This window comes from Octopus bimaculoides, chromosome 1 (assembly GCF_046866305.1).
Source record: "Octopus bimaculoides isolate indiv1 chromosome 1, ASM4686630v1, whole genome shotgun sequence".
In the NCBI taxonomy this organism is placed as follows: domain Eukaryota; kingdom Metazoa; phylum Mollusca; class Cephalopoda; order Octopoda; family Octopodidae; genus Octopus; species Octopus bimaculoides.
Window position 1 is genome coordinate 3640367 of NC_142928.1, and position 19918 is coordinate 3660284.

A 19918-nucleotide genomic window follows, 5' to 3' on the forward strand; every position below is an offset into this window, starting at 1 on the left:
ACTGAGGACTGGTGAACCAGATCGCTACACCGGGCTCCAATATGATTTGGCAGAGTTTCTACAGCTGGATGCCCTTCCTAACGCCAACCACTCAGAGAGTGTAGTGGGTGCTTTTACGTGCTACCGGCACGAAGGCCAGTCAGGCGGTACTGGCAATGGCCACACTCAAAATGGTGTATTTTATGTGCCACCTGCACGGGAGCCAGTCCAGCGGTACTGGCAATGAACTTGCTTGAATGTCTTTTCTCGTGCCAGGAAGGCGACGTTGGTAACGGTCACGCTCAAATGGTGCTATTTACGTGCCACCAGCACGAAAGCCAGACAGCTGGTGCTCTGGCAACGATCATGCTCAGACGGTGCTCTTAGTGATTTACTGATTTAGTTACATTTTAGAATATTTGGCAAAACTTTGGCAAGAAATTTTACACAATTTTCTTTCAAGTATACTACTTCATTGGTTACATACCAGCCAATATTGACTGCAGTCAATCTATGCTTTTTTCTGTGATACACATATACTAGGTAGGAGATCTCTGCACTTAAGTGCTGCCCATATATCTAAGATAATGCCCTCTTCAGTTTTGGACTGTATCCAGAAATAAGATCTGGTTTATCAAAAGGCAAACCTTTCTTATCAAACACTCTTCAACCATTTGTCCATCATCAAATTGTACCACACCTATGTCTTCTGTAATGTTACTGTAATTTTGTTTTCTTTTTATATCCCATTTAGCTAACACCACTTTCATTATTTTTATAACTCTTAATTCAGGGTGGTGGATTGACAGGATCATTAGGAAGTCAGGTGGGGGGGGGTGCTTTGTGATGTTTTATTTGACTTTTTACATTCTGAGTTTAAATTCATTGAGATTAATTTTGCTTTTAATAAGGTTTGGAGTTGATAAAATAAGTCGTCAACCCCAATTAAGTACTGGGGTTGATACATGAGGCTAATATTAATGCTATTAGCCTTATGCATGTGCCTTTATCTGTCAACCAATGAGAGCTTGAAACAGCTGTCATGTTTTCTTGACTTAATGATAAATTAGTCAAAATCTTATCTCTCTCCACAAACAATTGTGAAATAATCATCAGCACTTTAGTCTGCTTTCCATGCTGGACAGGATCTGACAAGTTAGAGTACCATGTCTTGTTCCACATGTCTCAGTCTGACTTGGTTGGTGTTAGGAGGGGTGTCCATCCATAGAAACCAATTTACAGAGTGTACTGTGTGCATATTTTTATGGAACCAGCACTATAGAGGTTGTCTTGCCATTGACAAGGTTAAAGAGTTTTCTCAAATTTTGTTTTGTCTCGGTTCAATTTTCCAACTACTTTACTGCGTGTGCTAGGTGCTTTTTTTTTTACCGCCAGTACTAGTGAAGTCATTGTGTGACTTAGAGGGTGAAAGAGCCTCCACCACTGAAAGAGAAAATAGGGGAGTGAATGATGACTTTAGGTGAAGTACTGAGAGAAGTTGTAGTGTGCTGAGCAGAAAGAATTTGTTGTGAGAAGGTAGTGTTGGGAGAAGTACACTATGATGTGAGAAATGGATTTAGTCAAATGTATCGAAACATTTCTATATACCTTTAACTATTTAAATTTAATTACAAACCCAGAAATATATAAAAAAAACTATTAGGTTTAAGCACCTAATATATCTCAGATTATATTGTTTCAATCTAACTAATTTGAAGATACAATATTTTTTCCCTATAAAATATTTGGCACGTGGAGAAGTATTCCTTTGTTAAGCAATTTCTCCATCACACATTGGCTTGGTTTAAGCTTAGGTCTGACATAAGCCTTAGAACTCAAAATGCTGGAGCTTAACCCAGTTTTCATGGCATATAAGACACAGCTATTGCTGGAACTCATTTACAGCTGAGTGAATTGGAGCAACTGAAATTAAGTGTTTTGCTCAAGAACACAACACACCCGGTCTGGGAGTTAAAACCATGATCTGATGTTGTGAATGCAACGCCCTAACCATAAGGCTACATACCTTCACTTACATAAAATATTCAACTTCAATCTTTGATAATATTTTAGTTGTCATTGAAAATTGCAAATATTTTACCAAATATTCTATTTACATTTTTTTAACTACAAAAATGTTTAATAAAAATGTATCCAATTTTTAGAATTTTTTATTACCTCCTGTTTACAACAAAAATATTTGAGAAAATTTAATTTTCTGAATACTTCAGCTGTAAATTTCAATCTTATGTATAAACAGTTGTCATAAATTAAAATTTTTTTAATTTTGTTTCCACACTGCCTATTTCATTCAACATTAGATTTCTAATGCACCATGCATTAAATATCTAAAGGCACCCACTTACTTAATTGAAATTAAGGACTGAGATTGACCGTTATATTCTTCTCACTGAGATTGAATGTTCTATTTCTCTCATACATATATTATCACCAAGTTTTCATTTATTGCTAATTTTGGTTTTGCTATACATTATTGAATTGCCATTAATATCATGTTCATCCTCAGGCTGTTAGAATATTAGAAATGGTAGAGTACAAGATGTAGTGATTTGTGGTTCCAACAATACACCCCCTTCATGTTCTTAAGTTCAAATGCTGCCAGCATTTCACTCTGACCTTCTTCAATTTCTCCAGGGTGAATAAAAGAGATATCAGTCATATAACTGACCCCTACCCTACTAATTTCTGTACCGTATTGATATGTCACGTGTTGTTTTTATTACTGTTGTTATTACAGATAATATGTTTGATGATATGGATTTAACAGATTCCCAGATCTGTGTTTCTGAGCTGTCAGATAATGAACAATTCTCTGATAAAGGGTAATGGAATTTTATTAACATTTATGAATATTTGTGAATATTAAAGATCTGTGAAAGAGGATTATATTGAGATGTGTGCTACATTTATAACCTTTCCCGTGTACTCTTTCATATACCTTTTTAATATTTAAGCTAATACTTTATTTAATTGTAAAGATGTATTCACCATTAAATTCTAATTTAACCATCAATAAATTCAATTTGATTTAATTGCTTTATATAACTTCATATGAAACAACCCCAGTCTACACTGTAGTTATCAAAAACTTATTCAATAATAGATTTAAACTGTCATCCAGTTAAACACCACTGTTTACAACTTTATACTGTTCTCTCCAACCACATTTTACATTGATCATTCCACTGAACTACCAAATTATCTCTCCTTCTCCACCACTATATGCCTCTCAATCTCTATATCTGTTACACTATGCCTGCTTTTCTTCCCCACGACCAACATTTTGGCAACCTATCTAACCACGTCATCTCCCTCTCTCATCTTTCTTCTGTTTACTATACCAACATTACTATTCTGCTACTCTTCACTCCCATGGATCATTGGACAAACCCCACCCCATCTACCATTCATTACATCCATCCCTCAACATATATTCTTCATTCATTAGGTTCACACATCTCTTGCCTATTCCCCATCTCTCACTCTCTCTCTCTTGCAACCTCTACCCACCCACGCTTTTGGTTTCTCTGTCCTCACTCATTGCTATTCACCTCACAATTTCAGGGTTCATGCAGACACCTCATCACTATTATTCACATTTCTTCTAATATCTAAGTAACCAAGTTGCTCACTTACCTACAGCAATAAATGTCTTCTACTCTGGTTTTTTCCCCCCATACTTTAATCCCTCATCTCCTAGCATAAAGGCCTCCCACCAAATCTGGGGGGGTTGTAGTCTTTGGATTTATACAGTTTCCATTTCTACTCCTCTGTGTGGAACCCTCACACAAGGCCACCTGATGTACCTGCCTTTCCATTTTTCTTTATCCTTATTGTATCTGACATGCAGAAATTTATGCTACGGCGAGCTGGCAGAAACGTTAACATGCCGGGTGAAATGCTCAGTGGTATTTCGTCTGCCGTTACGTTCTGAGTTCAAATTCCGCCGAGGTCGACTTTTCCTTTCATCTTTTTGGGGTCGATAAATTAAGTACCAGTTACGCACTGGGATCAATGTAATTGACTTAATCCCTTTGTCTGTCCTTGTTTTCCCCCTCTATGTTTAGCCCCTTGTGGGCAATAAAGAAATTAGAAATTTATACTACTTGCTTTCTAGAACCTCAATCCTCTGGAAACTTCTCTGCTCACATTTTACCTACAAATATCGGCTTTACTGATGTTAAACTTATTATTTATAATTTTCTTCTAAATTAATGATTACAATATTTTCATTTTGAAATAAGAAACAAATTATTTTTATTTCACAGAAACCTATTCCTGCAACCACAGATTGAAAATGATGGAACCAAAATAGTAAAAGATTTAATTAAAGAACTTGTTCAGTTGAAGTAAGTTTTCCTGTAATTAAAGTTAATCAGTGTGTTTAAATTAATTATACATTGTATATTATGAAATGTGGCACTGAAATGTTTTATATTAAAACCAAAGTTAAGACATGATCAGTAACTGGAGTGTTGTGAGTTCAGTTCTCTTTAGAATCAACTCAGGCCTACTATTGTACATTCAGGTGTGCACAGCCTATTTAAAATTATTATGTAGACAAGTTGAAGTAATTTATTTTACATGCATTTTCCTATGCTTTCAAGGAAAGGGTGGCTTATGTTGGATATTCTTCTTGACTCCTGTCTGATTGCCAAACCATCACTCACCAACATGACAACCATTAGCCAATCACTGGAGCAAACATAATTATGCACTTTTTACAACTCAATATATCTATTAGTAAAACTTAAACTCTCTACCATAAAATTAGCGGGCAGTGCATTAACGTTGCAAATTAATTATACACCTTCACATCATACATTTTATAACACAATTTATACATATATTATACTATGAAGGAAATTTATATAAAATTGGTGCTAGTCTAGTTTTGCATGATATGTAACAGATGCAGCTGTGGCCGAGTGGTTAAGAAGCTTACTTCCCAACCATGTGATCTGGGATTCCGTCCCATGCCCCGTGAATGGATATGTTAGATGGAAACTGAAAGAAGAAGCTTGTCACACACACACACACACACACACACACACACACACACACACACACACACACACACACACACACACACACACACACACACACACACACACACACACACACACACACTATATATATATATATATATATATATATATATATATATATATATATATATATATATCATCATCATCATCATCATCGTTGTTTAACGTTCGCTTCCCATGCTAGCATGGGTTGGACGGTTTGACTGAGGACTGGTGAAACCAGATGGCTACACCAGGCTCCAATCTGATTTGGCAGAGTTTCTACAGCTGGATGTCCTTCCTAACGCCAACCACTCCGAGAGTGTAGTAGGTGCTTTTACGTGCCACCGGCACGAAGGCCAGTCAGACGGTACTGGCAACGGCCACGCTCAAAATGGTGTATTTTATGTGCCACCCGCACAAGAGTCAGTCCACTGGTAAAGATCTCGCTCGAAAGTCCCTACACATGCCGCGGGCACAAGTGCCAGAAAGGTGTCGCTGGGCACAGGTGCCATCACAATTTCGCTTTTGCTTGCCCCAATAAGTCTTCACAAGCTGAGTTTCATGTCCAATGAGGGAGACGACGTTGGCATGGTTGCCAGTCGTCAAATTTAACTCGATTTCGATTTCACTTGCCTCAACAGGTCTTCGCAAGTGGAGTTTAGTGTCCAATGAAGGAAGGAAGGTATGCATAAGTGGACTGGCTGAGGCCTTAGATTTAGGTCTCACTTGGCTTGCCGGGTCTTCTCACGCACGGCATATTTCCAATTGGCAGAGTTTCTACAGCTGGATGCCCTTCCTAACGCCAACCACTCAGAGAGTGTAGTGGGTGCTTTTACGTATATATATATATATATATATAAATATATTGTGTGCTTTTGTGTATGCTCTTGTCTATACATCACATGATAGTTGTAAGCAAGCATCACTGTCATATAAGTAATGTTCGTTTCCATTCTTCCATGAAAAATGTATCTCCCTTGAGGAAAATATTACCTTGCTTGGCTAGAAAAAGGGCATCTGGCTGTAGAAAATCTGCCTCAACAAATTCCATCTGACCCATGGAAACATGGACAAGTTCATGTTGAAGTTTGATGATGATGATGTCAGTAACACTTTTTCATTATCATTCAACATCCATTGACCATGCTGGCATAGGTTGGACGGTTTGACTGGTGCTGGGTAGCTGCACCAGGTTCCAGTCTGATTTGGCACGGTTTTTATGGCTCTTCCTAATGCCTACCGCTTCACAGAGTGAGCTGGTGCTTTTACATGGCACTGCATTGACATTTTTTTTTGTTTTTGTAATAACATTTTAACATTTATTAAAACTATAGATAACTGACTCATATCAGTTATCTATAATTTTATTAATTTATGTAAATCATAACATTCCAGTCGCATCTTATTACATTAGTTCATATCCTTCCTCTTTCTTCCCAGCAATTACCATATTGACCGACTGACAGTTTTTTTCACTAGTTGTGTCATCAATTGATGAAAGAGTAAATCCATTACTGGCTTCATTTTCACATGCTCACCCTTATTTTAAAATAGTCTCTACTTCTTTGTAATCAGTAGTTTCTAGGAAATCATATTTGATACTCAGTAGAACAATGAAAGGTCTCTCTCTCTCTCTCTCTCTTTCTCAGAGTGAAAAACAAATTGTATGAGACTTCTGTACAAACAGTAATGTGAGCCTTGAATGCAGTGGATGTGTAAAGACTAGAAAGGAATGAAACTAGTGTCCTCTGCTGGATGTGCAATGTCAGCATGCTCACACAACAGGTTATATGCACACTGGAAATTTAAGGAAGGATTTATGACAGGATGTACTTCCTGTCACCAGCCTTCTCTTCTTTTTATAGTTAAGGGATACCTTTATTCTCCAGATCTTTGAAAGTGTGGAGTGACTGGTCATGATCATGATGATGATCATCATCATTTAACGTCCGTTTTCTATGCTGGCATGGGTTGGATGATTTGACTGAAGACTGGCGAACCAGATGGCTACACCAGACTCCAATCTGATCTGCCAGAGTTTCTACAACTGGATGCCCTTCCTAATGCCAACCACTCCGAGAGTGTAGTGGGTGCTTTTTATGTGCTACTGGCACGAGGGCAGGCCGGCGGTACTGGCAACGGCCACGCTCAAATGGTGTTTTTTTACGTGCCATCTACATAGGAGTCAGACCAATGTTTTGTTCACATGCCACCGGCACAAGTGCCAGTAAGGCGAAGCTGGAAACGATTGTGCTCAAATGGTGCTGTTTATGGGCCACCGGCATTGAAGCAAGACTGCTGCTCTGGCAGTGATCCCGCTTGGATGGTGCTGTTAGCGCTCCACTGGCATGGGTGCCAGTCATCGAATTTGGTTCAGTTTCGATCTCACTTGCCCCAACAGGTCTTCGCAAGCTGAGTTTAGTGTCCAATGAAGGAAGGTTGGCATGGGTGCCAGTCAACAAATTTGGTTCCAATATCTGCACCACTTTACTCTAGTGGTGATGGGTGTGGAATTTTATAAATATCGATTTTATGATTTTTCTTGTTTTATTCAATCTCATTAAATATCACTGATCTATTTGACTGAGACTAATTCTATTGACCTAACAAGCACCGATATAAATGTTTGAATTTGTTGATCTGGACAACCCTAACCAATATTTTGGAATCAAACATAAATATAAAGAACATATGAGTTTAGTATGTTTTTGTTTTCTCTTGATAAATAAAAATAAACTATTGATTTCATTTCAAAACCAAATCATTACGCACAAGTGAGCATGACTGAATCGTTTTTGGTACCTACATTGTTGCAGACAGATCTAGGCATTTAATCCTATGAAACATTCAGCTGTGATTACTGGAGAGAGAGAGAGAGGGAGGGAGAGGGAGGGAGAGGGAGGGAGAGAGGGAGAGAGAGAGAGAGAGAGAGAGAGAGATTGGGGGGGGGGGGCTGCACTAGCTGGTGTTCAATTTTGGTTTGGCAGACTGGAGCCACATGAAATGAACTCACTTGCTCAAGATACAATGTGCCACCCAGTCCAGGAATCACATTCCCATATATAAATTGTTTGTTTACACTACATTGATAATGTCTGGATGAAAGATTGCATATGTTCTCTCTATAAATACAAAGAAGTTACAAGATGTATTTGCTGTGTATTAATGTCATTAAACTACAAGATGATATTTATGCTATTTTATTGTTCATTTGTTTCTATCTTACATTTCAATGTTATTAAATGAGTCAGCTTCTTTCCACCATCACATTGATCTCCAAAGAGCTGGAAGCTGTTACTACATTCTTTAGTCATCCTCTTGAGGTAATGTTAAGTGACAAGCCAAGTCTTTTAGTGGTGACATCTTTGGTGGTCCAAACTATGTTGAGTCTAATAGGATGTTCTTTAGGTGTTATTTGACAACAATGTTTTGTAGCCGCCACTGTTTCTTTTCATACTTGAGCACTTTGCTCATTAGTGTCCTGTAGTGATCACTACTTATTTCGATAATGGCTCTCATTGTTCTTTAGTATCTTGTAGTGATCAGTTTGTTTCAATACTTGACCTGTTTGGTTTTTATGGAATCCTGTAGTGACCATTGTTTGTTTTGGACATCATTGATCTCTTTTATATCAATCAACAACTGATGCCAAATATATTATTTCATAAATATAAATGAGGTAAAGAATCAATGAAATATTCATTTTTATTTCTTAAAGGAAATATCACAGGTGAATGTGTTTTTTTGTTTGTTTGTTTTATGAATAACATAAAGTGATATTGCTAGTTGTTATCTTGATAATGATGTAATTTATCTTATATAATGATCCAATTAGCATGACAACATTATTCACTGTTATTGATTTCTGCAGAAATTCAAAATACGTCATCACTATTGATTTTAGAAATTTTATCTGCATCTATACATTGTTTTTGCGTGTATGCCATGCCAAACTATCTACTTTATATTAAAATATTCAGTATTTCATGTTGGACATCATCACTAACACCATTAATATTCTATAATATATTAACTACAATATGTTTGGGTGAAAGATCAAAATGTGTAGATTGCAGGACAGTGATATATCTGTTTTGAATGCTTACGTTATATTTGTTATATGTATCTACATATTTGTACATATTCATTTTTATGCCTGTTTTTTTTCTTATCCCCATCAAGCTTTCCTTGACTTTCATCTTCCTAACACCCATCCCTCTGTCACTCTTCTAACAGTGATACTATTCAGCTGTTGTAATCAAATGACAGCAGAAGATGTACATATTTTTTCTCCTTTATGCTGCTAGTTACCCTCCCCCCTTTCCTTGGAATCACTTGTCATCTTTAACATTCTTGTATACCTGCTATCATTCTCAACACCTTCTCTTATTAACTGTTAATGCCTCATACTTTTGCCCCCCCCCCATTAACTCACTAGAAGCCACCATTATGTACCTCTGACCTTCATCTTTGTCCTCATATATCTCTGTATCTCACCCACTCTCGCTCCTTATTTTCTTATCTATCTACAGCTGCCTGTATTGTTACTTATCACCTCCTTCCTGAGCTATTTCTCTTACCTGCTCCTCCATACTGAAATTTACCAGCAACCATACATTTCCCTTGTACATCATTTACTGTGTTAACCTCTACCCTATTTCTAGCCACCTGTCACTGTCCCCTTGCATTCCTATGAACTTATCCATCCAACCTCCCTATCCTCAATTTGTATGCTCTCTTATTCCCCCCTTGTGCCTCTAGAGCATGCGCAGACACTTTGTCATCAATACCTTTATCTTCCTTCCAGCTACTCCCACCCACTCTCACGTCCTGCAATATAGCCCTGCAAGATACCTGTGCCTATCTCTCTCATATTTTAGCCTCTCAACTTCTGCATGCCATCCCCATTTCTACAACCTCACTTGGTTGAGAAACTTCTTTGTCTTGGTGACCTCACTAGTGCTGGTGCCATGAAAAATGCACCCAGTACACTGTGTGTGTGTGTGTGTGTGTGTGTGTGTGTATACACACACACACACACACACACATCATCATCATCATCATCATTTAACGTCTGCTTTACATGCTGGCATGGGTTGGACAGTTTAAAAACTGATAAGCTGGGGGGGGGGGGGCTGCACCAGGTTCCAATTTGATTTGGCTGGATGCTTATCCTAATGCCAACCACTCTGAGAGTGTAATGGGTTTTTTTTACGTCCGACAGCACAGCACAGGTATCATTGACCCCACACCAGCATTGGCCACGACTATGGTCTCACTTGGCTTGACAGGTCTACACAAGCATAGTATATCGCCAAAGGTCTTGGTCACCTGTCACTGAGGCCCAATACTTGAACATTACATGGGTGTCAGTCAGATGGCACTGGCATTGGCCACGATTATGATTTCACTTGGTTCAACAGGTCTTCACAAGCACAGCATATTACCCAATGATTGAAAGATGCTTTTAACAGGCCAGTTACACGACACTGGCATTGGCTATAACTACGGTCTCACTTGGCTTGATGTCACTGCCTCCATGAGGCCCAATGCTTAGATGGTGCTTTTTATGTGCCACCAGCACATGTGCCAGTCAGATGACACTGGTATCGACCACGACTATGATATTACTCGGTTTGACAGGTCATCACATAATATATATGGCTGTGTGTATAGGTACAGGTGTGGCTGTGTGGTAAGTAGCTTGCTTACCAACCACATGGTTCCGGGTTCAGTGCCACTGTGTGGCACCTTGGGCAAATGTCTTCTTCTATAGCCTTGGGCCAACCAAAGCCTTGTGAGTGGATTTGGTAGATGGAAACTGAAAGAAGCGTGTCATATATATCACGTCGACCACTAACGTGGACAATTAATGCGCTAGAAATAGATCACATTTTGTGTCTATTAAGACCTAAAAAGTTCTCATGAAATATAGCAGCATACCAAAAACTTGAGCGGGCAAGATATTTAACATCACCTAAAAAAATCATTATTAAACAAGAACCAGGTTTCGGATTTAACAAATTCTTACCATTTGTCTATTCCTCATCAGCCTGATTTGTAATGTAGCAGTAATTTTCAGAATCGTATACATAGTTGCCCACCGCCATGTGTGCGCATGCATATGGTTCTGCTAATTACAGCTTAATGGTAAAGTTCAAAAGTCTTCGTTTTGGCGCGCTAATTCCAGGAATATATCCGCAGAAACTATTTACTGCGTCGAATATATTCAGAATGAGAACATGAGTAATGGGTAAATATTATTATAAGATCTGGTAATTAGTCATATATTAATATATTAATTAATATCGATTAATTATCAGGGGGCCAGCACATTTAAAGAATCAAAGAGATTCAGAAATATTAAGAATAGCCTGGGCAAAGTTTAGAGAGCTCTTACCCCTGCTGGCGACAAAGGGACTCTCACTCAGAGTAAAAGGCAGACTGTATGACGCATGCGTACGAACAACCATGCTACATGGCAGTGAAACATGGGCTGTAACTGCTGAGGACATACGTAAGCTCGCAAGGAATGAAGCCAGTATGCTCCGTTGGATGTGTAATGTCAATGTGAATACCCGTCAGAGTGTAAGTATCTTGAGAGAAAAGCTGAACATTAGAAGCATCAGTTGTGGCGTGCAAGAGAGACGATTGCGCTGGTATGGACATGTGGTGAGAATGGAGGAGGATAGCTGCGTGAAAAAGTGCCACACCCTAACAGTTGAGGGAACCCGTGGAAGAGGTAGGCCCAGGAAGACCTGGGCTGAGGTGGTGAGGCAAGACCTTCGTACATTGGGCCTCACCGAGGCGATGACTACGGACCGAGACCTTTGGAAATGGGCTGTGCGTGAGAAGACCCGGCAAGCCAAGTAAGATCGTTGCCAGTGCCCCTGGACTGGTTCTTGTGCGGGTGGCACATGAGATGCACCATTTTGAGCGTGGCCGTTGCCAGTACCGCCTGACTGGCTCCTGTAGGATTTTCGAGCGAGATCGTTGCCAGTGCCCCTGGACTGGCTTGTGCGGGTGGCACATAAAAGACACCATTTCGAGCGTGGCCGTTTTCGTGCGGGTGACACGTAAAAGCACCCACTACACTCTCTGAGTGGTTGGCGTTAGGAAGGGCATCCAGCTGTAGAAACTCTGCCAAATCAGACTGGAGCCTGGTGTTGCCATCCGGTTTCACCAGTCCTCAGTCAAATCGTCCAACCCATGCTAGCATGGAAAGCGGACGTTAAACGATGATGATGATGATGATGATGAATCTCAGGGGATTAAGGTACATTTTAAAAATAACGTCGACCACTAACGTGGACAATTAATGCGCTAGAAATAGATCACATTTTGTGTCTATTAAGACCTAAAAAGTTCTCAACATGAAATATAGCAGCATACCAAAAACGTGAGCGGGCAAGACATTTAACATCACCTAAAAAAATCATTATTAAACAGGAACTAGGTTTCGGATTTAACAAATTCTTACCATTTGTCTATTCCTCATCAGCCTGATTTGTAATGTAGCAGTAATTTTCGTACCTTAATCCCCTGAGATTGCAGATAATATTTCTGAATCTCTTTGATTCTTTAAATGTGCTGGCCCCCTGATAATTAATCGATATTAATTAATATATTAATATATGACTAATTACCAGATCTTATAATTATATATATATATATGTATATGTTTGTGTGTCTGTGTTTGTCCCCTCCACCATCATTTGACAACCGATGTTGGTGTGTTTATGTCCCTGTAACATAGCAGTTCAGCAAAAGAGACTGATAGAATAAGTACTAGGTCTACAAAGAATGTTCTGGGGGTCGATTTGCTCAACTAAAAGCAGTGCTCCAGCATGGCCACAGTCAAATGACTGAAACAAATAAAAGAATAAGCATATATATATATATATATATATATATATATATATATATATATATATATATATATATATATATATCATCATCATCATCGTTTAACGTCCGCTTTCCATGCTAGCATGGGTTGGACGATTTGACTGAAGACTGGTGAAACCGGATGGCAACACCAGCCCCCAACCTGATTTGGCAGAGTTTCTACAGCTGGATGCCCTTCCTAACGCCAACCACTCAGAGAGTGTAGTGGGTGCTTTTACGTGTCACCCGCACGAAGGCCAGTCAGGCGACAGCCTCAGAGGCAGAGAAATAGGGTTTGATAAGAAATTGAAGAGCAGGGAGAAACTTCCATCAAGGGAAGAGAATCACTGAGAGAGATTTTATTATTTAAAAATGATTTTTTTTATATGCATATTTTATTATGCAAACAGAAATAATTCATATATACATAAACACACACACACACATACATGCACACACAAGCATGCTCCTATTTCTTTGTTAGAAGGGATGAAGTGATTTTTGAGAATATAGATTTACGTATTGCTAATATACGAGTACTTTTTTTTCTTTTCCACTACTTACCATTCATTTCTGAAACATGAGTGAAACCTGCAGTCAGCTGCCTTGCACACAGACATAAGTATAATTATGTATCATTTCTAGGGACCCAATACACCAGCTGTAGAGAGGTTTGAAATTCCAGCCTTATGTTTTTTTTTATTTTGTCTAACATCTTAATCTCATAACTGACTCACATTTATATAATGCACCTTTCCACATAGAACTATTCGACACAGAAATGCTGAGTTGTCAAATATGAAATGTCTTAGAGGTTTTGTGACACGACAGTCATATGTTTTATGATGATCATCAGATTTATATTAAAGTATAATGATAATGTAAATATTATCTTTGATAATGCAAAACAAATTAAAATCTGCAGTTTTGAGTGAGAATAGATTATTTTTTTTGTAAATTTAATTAATTATAGGTCATACTTTTAAATTTGCATATTTTTGGAAATACTGTACATAAAAGCACCCACTTCACTCTCTGCGTTAGGAATGGCATCCAGCTGTAGAAACTCTGCCAAATCAGGTTGGAACCTGGTGTAGTCTTCTGGTTCACCAGTCCTCAGTCAAATCATCCAACCCATGCTAGCATGGAAAGCAGACGTTAAACGATGATGATGATGACTGCAAGTCAAGATATTTGATAAAATTCATTGAAAGTTATGAAGTATATTCCACTGAAATGATTTGTAATTTGGATTGTTAACAGGAATTTTAATTTCTTTTTTTTTTTAACTAATGGGGTCACACAAGTTCAGATGTTCTTACTGGGGAAAAAAAATACAGTCTAAAATTTTGTTCAGATTAATGTGTGTGTATGTATATTATATATATATATATATATATATATATATATATATATATATATATATATATGCACACACACTAGAGAGAAGTATTGCATTAACTCAAATGTCATTCTTAAGTTATATCTGTCCTCAAGTTGTTCTCTGGGCTTGCAATTAAGTTTATTTGTATTTATGTCTGTAGTCATGAGAAAAACTCAGTAGTAATATCAGAAGATCAATATTAAATATTGATAAATTCTGATATGGTATTCTCATGATAGTGTTACGAAAGAGTAAAATATTAAAGGTGACAAAGAAAACAAAAACACAAAACATTCTAAACAAAATAAGCTAAATGAGAAACTTTATATATATATATATATATATATATATATATATATATATATATATATATATATACACATATATATACATATATATATATATATCAAAATAGGTTAGATAAAAGTAGATTTCAATAGCAAAGAAAAAAGTGAAAAAAACGAAGTAGATATGCATACATCATGCTCCATGCTGGCATGGGTTAGAATCCAATGTGTCCATTGGATAGAATGCAATGGGTCCAAGGGCTGCATCATATTGCACTCTCTGCTTTAGCATGATTTCTATGGCTGAATGTCCTTCCTAATGCCAACCCACTTTACTGCATGTACTGACTGCGTTTTTTCCTTTTTTGTTTTGTACCACCAGTATTAGTGAGGTTGCCATGCAGCTCACAAAACTATGAAAGCTGAGGAGGAGGAGGAGGTGGTGGTGGAGCAGTTTTATGTTAGGGGTGTATGTCTGTGTGAGTGAGTGAGGGTTAAAATATGAGAGCAGGTTCTTGGTGTAGAGGAACTGCATGGCTACTCAAATTTAGAAGAGAGGTTGAAATTACCCAGTAGGAACTGCAAAGAGATAGATAAAAATAATGGTGATGAGATATCCAGGTGACTCCTCAATGTATGAGGTGAGTAGAAGTGAGTTGACAGAATTATTAAGAGTATTGGAGTGAGGGTTTGCAAAGAGTGCATAGAGGGGCAAAGAATGAAGAAATGGAAGGTAGGCAACAATTGTAAAGATTGGGTAGGGTTGAGGGATAGATGTAGGGAATGATGGATAAGAGGTGGGGGATGACTGCTGTTTCTTGGTTTGAGGAAGACAGAGGTAAAATAAAGAAATGAAAGAAAGAAAGATGAGACTGAGATGATAAGCTTGTAATATTGTCTCCATTCAACTTCATTACTTGTATACTTATAAAAGGTGCAGGTGTGATTGTGTGGTTAAGAAATTTGCTTCCCAACCACATAGTTTTGGGTTCAGTCTTACTGCATGGCAGCCTGGAATGCTGCTATAACCTTTAGGTCAACCAAAACCTTGTGAGCAGATTTGGCAGATGGAAACTTATAGGAACCTGTTGTGTGTGTGTGTTTGTATCTTCTTGTCTTGACATTGTGCGATTGTTGTAAATGAATGTCATTCATTTGCAGTAATCTGCAAAAACATGTCCAGTGATGTGAAACTATTACCTTACATGGAAGTAGTTACATTTTTGTTTTGTTCTTGAAATCTTCGTTGATGACACACTGTTTGTTAAACAGGAGTTCTTTTTATTCAGTACCATCAGAAAATCTTTTATAATCTCTCTGTGATGAAGGATACTATCTGAAATTGTTAGACTTTACCCTTTCTTCTGGACAAACCAATTTATTCCATTTTTTAATTTCTTGTTTTCATAATATGCTGACACAGTCCACTAATTTACTCAGACCCCACTGTTTACTTTATAATTAAGGGTCAGTTGTATGTTTGATGAAAGGGAGAGCTTAGCTATATTATGAATTTTATCTGAGTATAATTAGTCTTAATTCAGTTGTTTTGTCTTCTTTCGTGGCTTTAAATTAAGACTGCACTAACATTCCTAACACTTTTGATAAAGGCACTTACATTACTGAATTTCTTTTACCTTTATAAATCTGTTACATTAAAGTTGTGTATGGAATCAATATAAAAAATGGAATTCAGAATGATTTTGAAGGTGTCAAAGATGTTAAGATGAAATTCCATCTTTCTGGTTAAAAAAATTCAACTATGAATATAGCTTTCTCACTAATCACCTGTAAATATCTTCTAGATTTTATGACTAATTTGATATCCATAATTTTTATGCATGGTATAAGATAGTAAATTAGTGGAATTGTCAGAACCGTGGACAAAATACCTTGCAAGATTTAGCTGTGCCTTAATGTTTAAATCCCTCTGAGATTTGATAAAATTAAATACCAGTAAAGTATTGGATTCAATTCTATTAATTGATGTGTCAATGTCTACCAGGTCTCTTCAAGTGAGACAGTGTAGTCAAGAAATCTGAACAAATCTTCTTAGTACTGCTTGTGCTTTAAGAACAGATGAGGGTGTAAGCCCCAGAAGCCGGTGTGATCCCAGTTATTATAAACTTTGAAAGACCTAATGATAGAACAATGCTACATAAATTCTATGAGTCACAGAATATGTGGTCCATCATGTTTGACACATGTATACTTTGTAGTTGACAGAAGAAGCAGTTATAATATGATCTGAATAGTTTCCATATCTGTCTCAAATCAACAACACTTCATTCACACAGTTTAATTTTCCAAGCTGTCATTTACTAATATAGTTTTCTTAAACTTATGCATATCTAATCTGCTCCTATACAATTTCTCTCAATACATGATGATACTAACACACTCTTGTATGCACCAATCACTTGCTTCTTTCTTTCTTTCTTTCTTTTTTTTTTTTTTACTTAGTTTTTCAATGGTTACATTATATATCAGTAGTTTTTATAGTTGATTCAGTGAAGTCTTTAAATGGTCATTCAACCTACTAGAAATAGTTCCCAAATATCCCTCATATTCACACAACTGTCTTTAAAATAGGAAAGGACACATTGCATAATGCAGTGTTAGATACACTACATCTAAAACAAAGAGAATAGTCACAAGAAGAATGCCTTTGATTATAAGTCTACTCAGTCAGGACAGGCCTGGGGCTAAACAACAACAATATCAGTTTGTATAATTAATATAAACTGCTTCAATTAACAATTTATTTGTGTTCGTAATATGTCATTCAATACTCAATTTATGACTTTTAAACCTTCAGGTAATTTTTAAGATTGTTACTTTTTTCTTTTTTTAATTGCTTGGTTTGGAGGAAGAGGCAGTAGTTATTGCTCTTGCAGACTGTAATAGAATGGCGAAATTAATGCCATTAACATTTGACTTAAACATTTGTCAACATTTTCTGATAAGACAAGAATAAGTAGGGAATCCTAGAAGGTGGGTGGGGGTGTTCAGGGAAGCAAGAACTGGGTGTGGTGAGAAGTGTGGGGTTGGTTTGATCTCTTTCATAATTTGAAGTAGATGAGAAAGTAATCAATGTTTGGATAGGATAACATTTATAATCAGGTTCCTCATCATCATTGTTTAATCTCCGTTTTCCATGCTGGCATGGGTTGGACAATTTGACTGAGGTCTGGGAAGCCAGTGGCTGCACCAGGCTCCAATCTGATCTGGCAATATTTCTACAGTTGGATGCCCTTCCTAATGCCAACCACTTTATGTGCCATTAGCATGGGAGCCAGTCAGGGGGCCCTGGCAACAATCACGTTTGGATAGTGCTTTTTATGTGCCAAGGGCACGGGAACAAGTCGGGGGGCATTGGCATTGACTATGTTCAGATGCTGCTTTTTATGTGCCACCGGTACGGGAGCCAGTCAGGCGGACCTGGCATTGACCACGTTTGGATGTTGTTTTTTATTTGCCAACAGCACGGGAACCAATCAGGGGACACTGACATCAACCATGTTTGAATGTTGCTTTTTATGTGCCACTGGAACGGGAGCCAGTCAGGCAGACTTAGCATTGACCATGTTTGGGTGGTTCTTTTTACGTGCCACTGGCATGGGAACCAGTTGGGGTACTGACATTGACCACGTTTGGATGGTGCTTTTTAACATGCCACCAGAATTGGAGCCAGTCAAGGGGCACTGGTATCAAAGGGCCACTATTCCTAACATTTTGAGGTTTAGAAACAACAAAATATGCACCAGATTTGAATTTAAAGCACAAGAACAGATTGCCTAATGCCTAATTTACCCATAATATATATTGGTTTCAAATTTTGATACAAGGCCAGCAATTTTGTGGGCAGGGATAAGTCAATTACATTGACTCCAGTGTTCAAATGGTATTTATTTTATTGATTCCGAAAGGATGAATGGCAAAGTCAACTCCAGCAGAATTTGAACTCAGAATGTAAAGACAGATGAAATGCTGCTAGGCATTTTGTCCAGTGTGCTAACAATTCTGCCAGCTTGTTGCCTTATATATGCTGGATATTCAAAATTTAATTGCAGTCTGGTTTGATAAAATTGTATTAAAATTTTGTTTCTTTCTCTGTTCAAATTTTCAGCAAATTTATTATTCGTTCACAAAGAGAAATGGAAAATGCTTTTAGACAGAAGAGAACTGCTCAGTCAACTTCTCAGAATATCATTAAAAAGCAAGGAACACTTCAGACATTTTTAGGTAAATTTTAGTTATTTTTATTGCTTTTCACAGTCTATTTATTATTTTCAGATTAACTTTAACCCCTGCCCCCCCCCCCCCCACTAACAAAAAATAACTTTTCAAAGTCATTTTTGATTATCTTTAAACCAATTAACAAACATACACATATGAAGACTGTGTGCATATGTGATATTTCAATGGAGATAATTTTAATAAATGAAGAATTTATGTCGTATGGTTTTTGATATTCTTATATTTGTCTGTATTGTTTATATACATGCCGCTGTCCACTCTGAGTTATTTCTCTGCCAATTTTTGTTTAATTTCTGAAAATTGTCTAAACCATAAATGTGTTCTACTCTTTCTGTATATGTCTATGTCCTTTGGCTGCTGAAGATAAGGTAGGACAATTGTCATGCTGATGACACCTAATGAGGTAGAAACATGTCTACTACTGTGCTTTCATCTCTAGACACTAAGCTTGTTCTTTCCTTTAACCCTTAACATCATCAACTGATGTTTCATTAGAGAACAGCTGACACCATCAATTGATGTTTTCAAAAATTTTATTGTGCAAATGACCAACAATTATTATAGTTATTGTTCTTGTTTAAAGTGAAAATAAGTATAAAAATTTCTGTTAAGAAAAAGTGATATTTTTTTTTGTTTTTACTTATTTGGCATACACATCAAAACTGAACCAAATTCGATGACTGGCACCCGTGCCAGTGGAGCGCTAACAGCATCATCCGAGTGGGATCACTGCCAGAGCAATGGTCTCGCTTCCATGCTGGTGGCACGTAAAAAGCACTATATGAGTGTGATCGTTTCCAGCTTCACCTTACTGGCACTTGTGCCGGTGGCATGTGAACAAAACATTGAACTGACTCCTGTGCAGGTGGCACGTAAAAAACACCATTTGAGCATGGCCGTTGCCAGTACTGCCAGACTGGCCCTTGTGCTGGTGGCACATAAAAAGCACCCACTACACTCTCGGAGTGGTTGGCGTTAGGAAGGGCATCCAGCTGTAGAAACTCTGTCAGATCAGATTGGAGTCAGGTGTAGCCATCTGGTTCGCCAGTCTCCAGTCAAATCGTCCAACC

At 37.7% G+C, this 19918-nt stretch overlaps 1 protein-coding gene across 4 annotated transcripts in view; it reads left to right on the forward strand.

The window, feature by feature from the left end:
- Window positions 1-19047, forward strand: part of LOC106880096 (uncharacterized) — a 45723-nt gene extending 26676 nt beyond the window's left edge. For all 4 annotated transcript variants that reach the window (XM_089347839.1, XM_089347872.1, XM_089347861.1 and 1 more), the window contains 3 exons: window positions 2738-2822; window positions 4269-4349; window positions 18718-19047. In XM_089347839.1, the coding sequence (XP_089203965.1) occupies window positions 2738-2822; window positions 4269-4349; window positions 18718-18844 (293 nt within the window). In that variant the 3' untranslated portion in view covers window positions 18845-19047. The remainder of the gene's footprint in view (window positions 1-2737; window positions 2823-4268; window positions 4350-18717) is intronic.
- Window positions 19048-19918: the final 871 nt, after the last annotated feature.